The 12,652-nt window shown below is 29.6% G+C and overlaps 1 protein-coding gene across 1 annotated transcript in view; it reads right to left on the bottom strand.

Annotated features, from left to right (window-relative positions):
* LOC121131851 (glycine receptor subunit alpha-4) overlaps positions 1–12,652 on the bottom strand; it is a 185,715-nt gene that overhangs the window by 64,487 nt on the left and 108,576 nt on the right. The window contains exon 3 of the mRNA XM_040727239.2: positions 5,554–5,642. Coding sequence (XP_040583173.1) covers positions 5,554–5,642 — 89 coding nt within the window. The remainder of the gene's footprint in view (positions 1–5,553; positions 5,643–12,652) is intronic.

The raw sequence follows: 12,652 nt of genomic DNA on the forward strand, positions 1-12,652 counted from the left end.
ATCGTAATACCCTTAACTAAAAATAGAATGCTTAATGTGCATGGATATAAAAAAGTTATGTTTATATTGAGATAGACTAAAAGCCCCATCTTTTAGTTGAGGGTATTATGATAGTAAAACTGTAATTGAAAATGTACCCTATATATGCCAACAAGTGTAGTTCAGTATATCAGTACAACAGTGATACTAGGTACGATGCATTTAAAACATTACTACATTTAATTGATATTAGAAACAGTTTTTGTAACGCCATTACGTTATAAAATATCTATCCCTAATCACGTAAATCATCCCCCCTTTGCACATTCCAAAAATGGTATAAATATATGTATTATCTATATAAGTTAAACAAAGTTTATCCGGATGTTTCCTGATACCTTATTTTTGAGTGTTACTACTTGATTTAAGGAATAATATAGCAACGAGCGTGCTTAGCTATGACATAACGTTAACGCCTAAAACTCCAGGCAATGCCAGATACAACCGCCAGTTTATAATAAGTGCAAATTAATGACTGTAGTTTTAAAGAGTAGTTGTCCATAGCAACATATTTTTAAATTATATTTTGGCATAATTCTCTTCAATTAAGCTAAATTGATTATACTTATTTGACTAATAAGTCTGGCAAATTATATATAATAATACTTATAATTTATCTATCACTTAATTTACATTAACTAATAAAGGCAATTTGTTTCATTTATATAAGTCATATCAAGTAATATATTAAATTAATGGTCTAATGCAATATGCTATTTTATTATTTTCAAATTTATATTAATCTATTTTTAAATTTAGATGAAATTTTTTGTATACTTTTAATTTAAACTCTATGGATGTAATGAATAAAAAAATTAATTTTCAAATATACTGTTACAATTAAAAAAGTTTAAGAGTAGATAGTACTTTTAAATGTGAGTAAAGCTTTGATTCTACGTATCTCAAATAAAAACTTTGAGTTTGATTGACACTTTTTTTCTCGCTAAAAGCGTTAAATATTACTCCACAATTAACGACAATGTCTCCATGACTTAATCCTATTAATTGAATGAACTAAGTAAATTCATGTGAAGTGAAGATAGAGTTAATCCTCCTTGGTATCACCTTGCATGGGGAAAAAGATATTACAACAACCATATCTCTTCAAGTTCATAGGTACGTTTGCCTACTTCGTTTGAGAGATTTAGGGTACACCAACTCAATTTAAATTTAACACATTATATTTATATAATGAGGTCATAAGTAACTATTTATAGTTTTAAGGTGGGTTCCAACATCTATCATGTGCGCAGAATAAATAAGTATCCTTTTATAAAGAACAAATAAACAATTCATTTTTAAGAACTTTGCATAATATAACCTTAAAAACGGAACATTTCCCCTTTTAAAATCTAGAGGTATGTTTGATGTAAAATGTATTTGTTTGTAGCAGTGAAATTCCCATAATTTGTTTAATTTTGGAAGTAGAAGAAATTATTTACATTGCATTTTCTCTCCCCAAGCAATAAATATTTTAGATTACAAAATTTCTAATTTAGAGGGGGAAGTGTAGAGTTTCATAGATGATAATATTTAAAGTAATTAGATATAAATTACGTCTAAACGCATAATAGACGTGGTAACCCATTTAATTTGAGTTGATGCAATAGAGTTTCAATCTTTAATTGTTATTATCACAGTTTTATTTAAATATACAATAAATTTTATATAGCCTAGACGTACTAATTTTAAGAAATGATGCAAAATTGGAGCAATAATACACAACGAATGGAAAAGAATGGATTCCCTATTCATACTCATATTAAATAAAATGTTTAAGCTTTGGTATATAGGGTGGTTCAGATAAATTGTGAAAATATCTTAAGGCTTATAGGGAACGAACTAGCCGAGTTGGACCCATTAGTTCTTTATTATTCGAAAGCTACATTTAATCACATTCAATTATTTATAATAAGATCCACCTTTCTTGATAACCACGGCCACACGGCGCTGGCAGCTTTGGTAGGCCCGGTCTACCTCATACGAATCCAGCTTTGGCATTTTACGGCTAATGTAGTTCTTCAATGCCTCAACAGACGAATTAAACTTAGCACAGGCCTCATGTTCCCCCTTCCCCCAGAGATAGAAATTGCGTGGGCTCAGGTCTTGGCTGTTAAATTTAATAAATAATTGAATGAAATTAAATGTAGCTTTCAAATGATATAAATGAAATATGGGTTTACCCCATCTAGTTCGTTCGTTATAAGCCTTTTAAAGTTTTTTCCATTTATCTGGACCACCCTGTATATCGAGACTCAAATCTATATTGGATTTACTTATTTTCAAAAAGCAATTTAACAATGTATATTTTAAATAGTTTTTCATTTACTGCTTCAGGCTTCAGATAAATTGGTAATCTTCTTTAGTCAAAATATGTTTCGATTCTTTCAAACGATAATAAATATAAATCTTAAAACTTTTTCTACTGATTCTTCGTCGAAAAAAATATGTGATAAGTTTGAAATATTTAATTTGCACTTTGTTTAGTTTTGTATCACGTTATTGTTAGGGATAGGATTTTTGTAAATAAATATAACGGTTTGATTTTTCTGACATTCAATAAATGTCCTTTTATTGGTTATTTTTAGAACCAGTGTGCGTGAATAAGTGTCGTAGTATCCAAATAACTTTTTTTTAACTCTGATAAATAGTATCAAAGGTGGAAAAAGGATAACATCAGCAACTTTAATTTGAGTTTCAAGTCTTTTTAAAGTTTTTTATCAAGTCCTCAGACGTATAAAGATACTTTAATGAGTACTTTATATCTAGGCAAAATAATGAAATGGCTTTTGAGTCCATGTCGAATCACAAATCTCACCTTTAGAGTCAATTTCAAGTCACCTCTGCTATTTATGAAACCAGAACTGGTATGAAAACATTGGTATCAAGACAATAATACTACAGTTTATATTTAAACTAGAAAAAGAGTTCAAAATAAAGTGTCAGGGTTTTGCAGTATTATGCTTTTGTTATTTCAAACACAGTTTAAATTGATCAATTACATAAAACAGGTGAACAATAGGTCATTGGCAATGAGAGGTTCGGGTGAGTATTTTAGATACAGAAATAAATAAAGTTAGCCACGTTAAACATTTCATGGCACTGTGTAGAAATTTCATTTGTTCATATATTGGTAAGTTATCCAGAAAAATGGTTATTCCTTGATGCAGGAAAACATCATAGCCACAAAGGCCAGTGTAAATGGAAACTGGGCCAATATGTCACAAGAATACATAAAAAAGAAGTGGCAAGCCTACAGGAGGCGTCTTGATGCCATCGTGGGCGCCAGAGGGTTGTAGGTCAAAGGGAAGAGAAAATAGCTTTACAGCTGTTGATTGTTCATATTTAAAGGTAGTGCCACTCAATAGACAAAATTATTTAGATACATTTTTCTATTCAACTCAATTTGTGTTGGTTCGATATTTAGTCTTTCCTATAGAAAGAAATATACTTTATGAATATGAAGAAAAAAAAATTAAGAAAACTCGAACGCTAAAAATTCTTTAGGATTTACAACTCTATGCAAATGCTTGGAAATTTTTATTATATGAAATTAGGAAATAAAACAACTTGGCCTTACTTCTGAATTTGGACCTCAGGCCAGCAGTTGAGTAGCCTTGCTCAAGTGTTTATTATGTCTTACTTATTTAAAATCTTCTCTTTGTAAAATATAGTCCTTTGAATAGGTTATGTTTAAACTAAAAAAACATCCATATTTCCATAATAGTCAAATATACTCAACTGTGGTAATAAAAAGAATAAGTAAACAATAAACTCATAAACAAATAATTTTTCTACAATCTCTCAGCTGCAAGATCCTCACCACTATCTCTACTTTGTAAACAAATTACTTTTAAATAAACAACCCTCATGCCCAATTTCAAAGTTATAAAATTTGCAATTTTACAGCTATTGAGTAAACCATAGTTGTTTCAAATTTCATTCTTTGCTATATCTTATACTAGCTGTAGTACACGGCATTACCTGGAGTAATTAAACATCAGCTAAAAGACAAACTTTGCTTTTATAATATAGAAGACAACAAATCTTGGGCGTTACTTCTCCAACAACTTTTATAAATTAATATAATTATCTCCTCAAGAATGAAAGAATACTAATTTGAGTTTGAGAAAACAGAAATAATGATAATATGAGTGGATTACTGATGAGTATTTTACTCTTAAGAAAGCTCACTAACAAAAAAAAAAAAAAAAAAAAAAAACACAACGAGTTATCCCCATATTCTAAATACAAAACGCCTACAAGAATTAATTATTTTTACATACAAGCGTATATATATTATTCAAATCTTAACATAGACTTAAAATACATATAAATTATGATATATATGTGGGAGTAATAACAAAAACAATCAGACATGGTGCTGCATATTTTACACTACATGCACATCCCTAAAATGTTTCATTAATAAAACTACATTGTTTTTTCTTAGATCATCAAAAAATATGTTAATGATGAAGGTCGTTAAAAGGATAATATTGTGAGAAAGGCTTAGCTTTCGGAAAAAGATTTTCGTTCTTGACATTTTTTCCCATAACCAGAATTTGATCAAATGATCTTTTCTTTTAGAAAATAAATGCCCTAAAAAATTCCCCTATTCCCGCTTTCATTTTTTTTTTTTTTAAACCGACAATTATCTCTGGATTAAGATAAAAAATGTTTACTTTGGAATCCCAGAGACGCCTCTGATGATATAAATCAGGGATCACTATATACAATGCACCTTGTATACATGTTGGATATTATATGCATACGCCTACAATATTTCATTAATACGAGCATATATGTTTCATTAATTTGTCAGATCAAAATATTATTATGATATACATAAGGGAGCACGTTTTAAAGTTGACCGTGAGACTGTTTTTCATTCATTCATACGGACAAATAGATCAACTTCGCTATATTAATATTGGAGATTATGTGTGTAATGATAGCACTAATCCAAAAGCATATTCTTACATCCTTAATCTTAACAGATTTGACATGGGATTTTTTTGGGGGATATCTCGTCTTATAAGGAAAAATAAAGTACCCTAAAGAAGGATAATTTCTATAGGCTTGGACTGGGATATAAGTGCTCCACAGGATACCTAATTGGTATAGATCCAATTGATGCCACTCAATTTTATTTGCCGCTTTATTAATTTTCCCTCCTGTCCTTTTGAAATATAAATAATACTAACTGTGTACTTTGTAATGTCAAAGAAATAAATTCATTAAAAGTTTAACAAATTTAATTAAAATATAAATATTCATAATTAATAACAGTTTATTATAACTGTTACTAAAATAGTCCAATGGGATGAATCCTAAAGATCAAGGTCCTTTCCTTCTAATTACTATAATATTTATTTTACATGATCTCAGATGTGGTTATAAATTATATTTTTTTAGAGTTTGTTTCTCCAGGGAATATCATGGATTTGAAAAATAGATAAATCTGCTCGTGGTTTAATGGTATTGTTTAATAATTACAACTACAAACATTACCTATTTTGTTCGTTGGTGTAGCTCGTCTGTCATAGGTACGAAGGAGTTGATCTATGATTTTGAGGTCTGATAAACGATCTTGACCAAATCTGCAAAAGTAGAAACGTAGCAAAATTATCATTTATATCTAAATACATTAATTTCTTAAAAATATAGTTGTTAATTTTTATAATTTTTACATTTTATGTACATAATATAGTAATAAATTATGGTAAATTGTAAAAGATAGAAATTCCTTTCTTTTGAAGACCATGGTTTTCTTGCTGTCATTTTGAGAACAAAAAATAAGGCATAAGCCCATTTTCCGAGACTTTACAGCTCTTCTCCGCCATTAATTTTCTAAAAATACTTTAGACATTCTCACATAGATACTCGAAAACTATTTATGATAGATGGAAGAAATTTTAAACAATTTACAGGTTTCTATCTATATTAATAAAATAAATTATCTTTGTAATTACGTATATACGTTTACTCTTGGGGTATTTATATGTGATAACATCAATTCTTCCTTCCTTCTATCTAAAAGAAGATGTTCCATTAAGGAAATTAGGGCATTTTATTATATGTCTATAAGATACAATTTGAGTATTCAGTGAGTTGATACAATTTGACTGAATTGAGTGAAACATATATTATATTGCAAAAAAAAAAAAAAAAGATTTGTGGTGAAAAATTCTATAAAAATTAACGTTAACTCCATTAAAAAACAATCTAACGATTTAAAAATAATATACTTCTGTCTGTATTCCGTACAGTCATATTTGATTTGAAGTATTGTGTAAATACGGGTGTTAACGCTTGTGATCAGCTAGTTTAATCTTCGTTTTCAAATTGTTGATAGTATATGTTTTCACCATTGATCGTTTTATTGGGGTAATGGGGTAATAACCTGAGATTTTATTCCGAAAATTTTCATTAATTAGTGAAGAAAAGATAAGTTTGTTATTATTAATTGAATATTATTGGGGTTAATTCATCAGAAACGAGTGTTTATGAAAAATGAAGGTAATATTGAATATTTCTTGCGGAGTTATCTTCTTTATTATTCATCCAAAGTTTGTCCCTTTGTCTTTGCCTAATTACTCCAGGTAATGATAGGTGCTACCGTTATTACGTCATAATATCATTAAAATCGTTCATACGATCGCCTAATATTTCTATAAGACAGAAACGTTGTTTTCTTCACCGTCTGGTACTTTTCAAGGGTCATTGAAAACTTCCGTATTAGAAATTAAAATATATGGTGTAGTGAGTATTGACAAATTGATTTACATTTGAGGGTAAAATAAAAATGAAAACAAGGGAACAATAATAATCATGTAAACTTTTTGTTAGCTGTTGTTTTTTTGACTTTTCTCACCCTTCATTAGTGTTTTGAACTATGATCAGTTGAATTATATTTACATCTGGTTCAGTTGTGAATAATTCCTTAGTATTAAATGAAGAATAGTTCCACAGTATGAAAAAATTGTCTAATTGCCATATCATTGCGAGTCTTTTTTTTTTTTTTTTTTTTGGACTATTCTATTTGGAAAAAAAGAAAAGAGATACACATTCCAGTGATTTCTTACTTTATTACATTAGCTATTATTATTTGTTTACGTCATAGACAACTTTACTAAGATTGATTGATATTCTATATTCAAATCAGCTGCTGAGTGTATAAAAAGTTGTTTCCAATAATTTTGATCAAACATGTTGTAACTTCTTTTTTATTTGAATAGTTGTCAAATTAAATTTTTCAATATATTAATTCTCTTCCTACCAAGCTAGTTAAGAATTTATTGCTGTTTACTGCAGTCCATACATACATTTTACAATAGCAGAGATATGTATACATTACAAAACTATTCACACATACAGCAAAGAACACAACCACACAAAGGAGTATATGGAGATATTCAGTCCTACTTAATTATAAAGTTATTATCTATCATTTGTTTCATTTCTCTATATTTCATCCATTTAAGTATAAAGATATCTTCATCTTCTTCTTGTATGTCTAGATATATCTCATATGAGAGCGATGTACATCTGTTAATAAGGTGGTCTGTGCTTTGATGTTCTTCCATGCCAATATTGCACATTACAAACGTATTTTTCAATTTGCTCAGAAAGACCAAAAGTGGCCCATGACGTTTGTAGGCTTGAACAAGTAAGTTTATGCTTTGACGCGAAAATTTGACTCTCCTTTGTTTTGGTTTCTTCAACATGTGATGTGTGTATGTTTCATTCTTTCATAAACTTCGAAGAAGAAGTCACCCACTATCTTCTTTATGTAGCTAGGAGGGGCTGCAACGAACAAACAATTTAGACTTTCAGTACCACTCTTTGCAAGGTAGTCTGCAAATGCGTTTTTTAAATATCTGAATGGCCTTTCCACCAATCGAGATATATGTTTATTTCACATTTTCCAATTTGTAATATTTCTTTGTACTTCTTAATTGTATCACTTTTTGTAAATGGATTTAGAATAGCAGCAATTCCTGATAATAAATCCGATGGAATTATTAAGTTTTTGGATTGTATGATGGTGTTGATTTCTGCTTGGAGACCTGTCTTCATATATAATTGTATCAGGGTGTTCAACTTGACAGTTGTCGACCCAAATACGATTGCCGGTAGTATGATCACATACTTCATTCAATTCAACTTGATCAAGTATTTTTCGGCAAAAGAAACTATGGCGACAACACCTTGGAGGATCACCAACGCCATCCCAGGTCCCCCGGAGAAAGTGCCTTGGTCTCCATGTCGACTTCGTTAATTGTGCTTGTAATTATTTAGATGTCGAGGGGAGAGATGCCCAACACTGCCTCTATTCTTGTTGTTGTTGTTGATCCAAGGGTATGAGTCAGGCCCAAGAGTGTTTATTTTTTTGTTTCTGAATTGTGTTTGTTTTTTACCAAACTAATATAACTTTTTTTATTATCATACGATCAGCAATAGCTGATTCGAGAGGGTGACTTTTTAGATCTGCTTTCACACAACTTGAGCACTCTTTGTTTTACTTACAATCTTAAGTTTACGAAAACCTGACTTTCTGAGCAATTAAATCCATTCATATAATGTATTATATCTACAAAATAAAAATGTAAAAATGGCAATACAAAAACATGCTCGACTGGTGTATCTCCAAATTGATGTGACCTTGCTAATATAAATGTATCCTATGTATGTTGTTGTCAACTGTCGACTCTCTCGATGATACGTCATGGATATTTCAAAATTTATTATTTTTGATGAAGAAACGTAGCAATAAATTATTTTATCCTTATACTTCTTGTTGATCCCTCGTCGTTAATATATATATGTGGGTCATCTAATTATTTATATGAAGAAATTGTGGATGTCACATAGAAATTGCAAGGGAACGCTGATAAAAAATATTACTAAGCAATTTCATAATAGGTACAGCATCGAAGAAAATACTATGTAGGTTTATACTATTAATTCATTTTGCTAAATGTGTATAAATAATATGACAAAGATAGTCTTGGGGTACATAAGAAAGAAATAATAGTTGGTATGACTACCAGAGGAGTTTGGGCTTTTTTCTGTTTCTTTTTGGATAAGAGTTTATTAAGCCACACCAAATATTTTTCAACTTTCTTCACATGCTCCTTGAGCACAACCACTTGAGCACAAAGACCGATACAGACTTTTTTAATATCTAGATATTACAAGACAATTAAATACAAAAAAAAACAATTAACAAACTTTGTTTTTTTTATCTCTTAACGCAAAAAGGTATTTACTTATCAATTAAATATGTAGATACATCAAATAAATTAAAACCTCAATGAACATTAAAGGTCATCATTGATTTTGAAATAAAATATCTACACATCAATTTCTAAAATTACAGGAAAATATCGTATTTTACAAGTTTTATCAAATGTGTGAGATATACAAATTTACTAGTGCTGAAAAGTGTACAGATGTCATCCGAAGATAAAGGCTCATGTGAGGCAATTAAAAAAGTTTTAGAGGCCTCGGCGTTTGAAATATTCTACATGCACCTATGGGCATTGACTAGTGATGCAAATCGTGTGTATTTTGGATGTATTCAGATTACCAATCTGTTAGAAAAACGAGCCAGTTAAAATATACACACGATTTACATCACTACCTATAACAAATGACTATAGTGTATCCGATAACTATCTTCAAACTGATAAACCCACAGCTAATGTAAAACAAATGTATTATTTATTAATTATTAAGTACATATTATGTTCAGTCTCGCTCCTGCCTTCTCATTGCACTCTACAAAATGATCTTTCTTACCATTGCAATCAAAGCGGATTATTAGAAAATAATTTTGATAAATGTTTAATGATAAATTAAACCATAGGCGCCGTTAGAAAAAGAAGCCGGATTTATGTAGTGACCAAGTTTAAATGATCTAACAGTTTATAGCCTGGAAGAGCGAAAAAAATAAAGCAATCAAAAGTGCCTGAAATACGAAAAGTAACACGGATAATGTGTTGCAGGGCTATATGTGTAGGTCCTTGTTAGACTCGGAGTAGAATTCAATATGGACATCAGAGTAATTCCTTCCTTAATCATTGATATTTACGGAGTGGGGTTGGTGTTTATTTAATGCATCTCATAGATAATGGCAGCTAACTTAATGGAACGTCATTACAGCCAAAATTAATACAAAAACAAGGTTAGACCATCATGTAATCGGGCATGCTAGAATTTTCAATTTGATGTATCGGTGCGACTGCTGAGCAAGATGGACATATTTTGACAAAACATTTCATACACTATGGCGTTAATATTGAAAAGTGTTGTGAAAGTCAAACATATGTCGTACACGCGTTATTGTATAACTTTGTATTTCTATTAACCTTGATTAGAGCTAAGCTTCTTTTCTCATAAATATATTTCAAAACATCAGGGTGACCACATTGATTTTCGGTTCCTTTTTCATAACATATCCGAATTTCATTTTATTTGAATCGATGCTTATAACTATCCAAATAATCATCAGATGGACTCTCCGTCTTTCCTGACTACACTCACGGGTATTCACTTTATACTTAAATATTCTTTACTCAAAAAAATTAAAGAATAATGATAATATTTTCCAAAAATAAAATAAAAAAACACTTTTCAAATTGCTGACTACTAAATAACTCTTACTATAAACAAGGCTGGGAAAAATAAAGTCAAATTATTTTATCCAGTGGAAAAAAATGTAGCTAAATATAAGTGAGAAATAACTCTCTCACAAGTCAATCTCGAGATGTTTGGAGCCTAAAAATGAAAATTTCATAATATATATATAAATTAGATAACTTGAAATTTTAGGAATGTTCTATTTTATGCTCGTTTTTCGAATTAGTATTATTTTTGAAAGATATATTGTTTTAAAAATAGCTAAATGGTATACTTTTATTTTTCACATATTTATTCATTACTTAATAGCCAATCTCTTGTAATCCCTATAATTGTTTCAGTGTTATAGTTTTCATATATTTTTTGGGCTAAAAAGTCCCGGGCTTACCAAAAAAAACCTTTTTTTTTAGTTCAAAACTATTAGTATTTAAAAAAAATATTATGACTATTTTGTATTTGCATTATTTTTTTCGAGCCATTACTTAAGTTCAAAAGTATTTTTTCCTATCAAGAAGGAATGTAAAATTAAAAGTTAAATTGTTTTTGATCCATTGTTCTAGAAATAACGAGTTAGCGTCACGCTAACTCACAAAATAAAAAAGAGATTATCATGAAATGATGACAGCTGTCTTTTGAAGCTTAATACTGCTTAAAAATGAGGCAAATAAAAGAAATAGGACATTAATGAGTGAAGCCCAGGAATTTTCAGCCCATGTTCTCAAAAAAATGATTTGTCGTGATCAATATACTATTGAATTACTAGTATACACCTTAATTGAAGTAATATTAGCCATGGCCTTGTGGATGTTTTTGATATTTTCATGAGGGTTCCCAATCCTTGAATTGTAGGAGGTGCATCCTGAACTGGTACGACTTTGAATTTTGGCATAGATTTGTCAAACTTTACAAAATATATGGTGTAGTCTATATGAAGTCTGACAAACACTGGTTGTCCTCATTATATAAAAAGTGAAGGTCATTTTATCAATCATATTTATATTTTATTTATATTATTTTTATATTATTACGTAATTAGTAGCTAGATATAATATAAACAATAAAATAATTTAGTTTCATGTACCTATATTAATGAAACATTAGTATTACCCTGATTTTGGGTAGTACGGACCAATTGTAGGTTTTCAAACCAGGGATCTAACTTCAAATATTTTTGGTGTACTAGATATAAGTGCTAATCATTTTTAATTCAAAGTATATATTTACATCGACTGTGAAAGTTCTACCAATATGATTAATATATATATATATAAAGTTACTTGCAAATTTTCTACATACCATCATAAAACCTTGATAGAAATTTAAGCATGTAACTTTACGCCTTATCCTCCATTTTAAACTCTTTATGCTTATTCAGATTTGGGTTACGCACACTGTAGGATTTAAAATATAAGATAGGCATAGTAAAAATAAATAAATTATTTTTAAATAGATGTAATATGTGTAATGTGGCTTTAGTAATGTGTATCTTGTATTGTATAAGTGTGATTGGTTTAAACTAGACGGTGTTAAAAAAATAAGATCTCTTCTTAAAAAAAATCGAAATCTGTTTTGGGATTGTTTGACTCAGATTTGTTAGAGCCGTCGTCAAAGATGGACACCAATAAAGAAAATACGCCATATTTACAGCTTTGTTTCAAACAAGACGAAAAACGACAGCCAAGTTTTTGAAAATGTAAATGATGTCTATGGTTCTGAAAATGTAAGAGCCGAGCTCGTGCAATTTTGGTTTCATCAATACCAAATATGCACAATGCGCTAGAAGGCCAATTGTCGAAAATTTGGATAAAATAATGGAAATCGTCGAGTCTGACATCATGTAATCACTGATTTGATTGACAAGGACATAAATATGTATTCATTGGGGGAAAAGGTTTTCTTAAAAATAATAGATTTCTTTTTACTATAAATATTATCTAATCGACTTTGGTTATTATGATCATGAGAG

The sequence above is a fragment of the Lepeophtheirus salmonis genome, chromosome 1 (assembly GCF_016086655.4).
Source record: "Lepeophtheirus salmonis chromosome 1, UVic_Lsal_1.4, whole genome shotgun sequence".
In the NCBI taxonomy this organism is placed as follows: domain Eukaryota; kingdom Metazoa; phylum Arthropoda; class Copepoda; order Siphonostomatoida; family Caligidae; genus Lepeophtheirus; species Lepeophtheirus salmonis.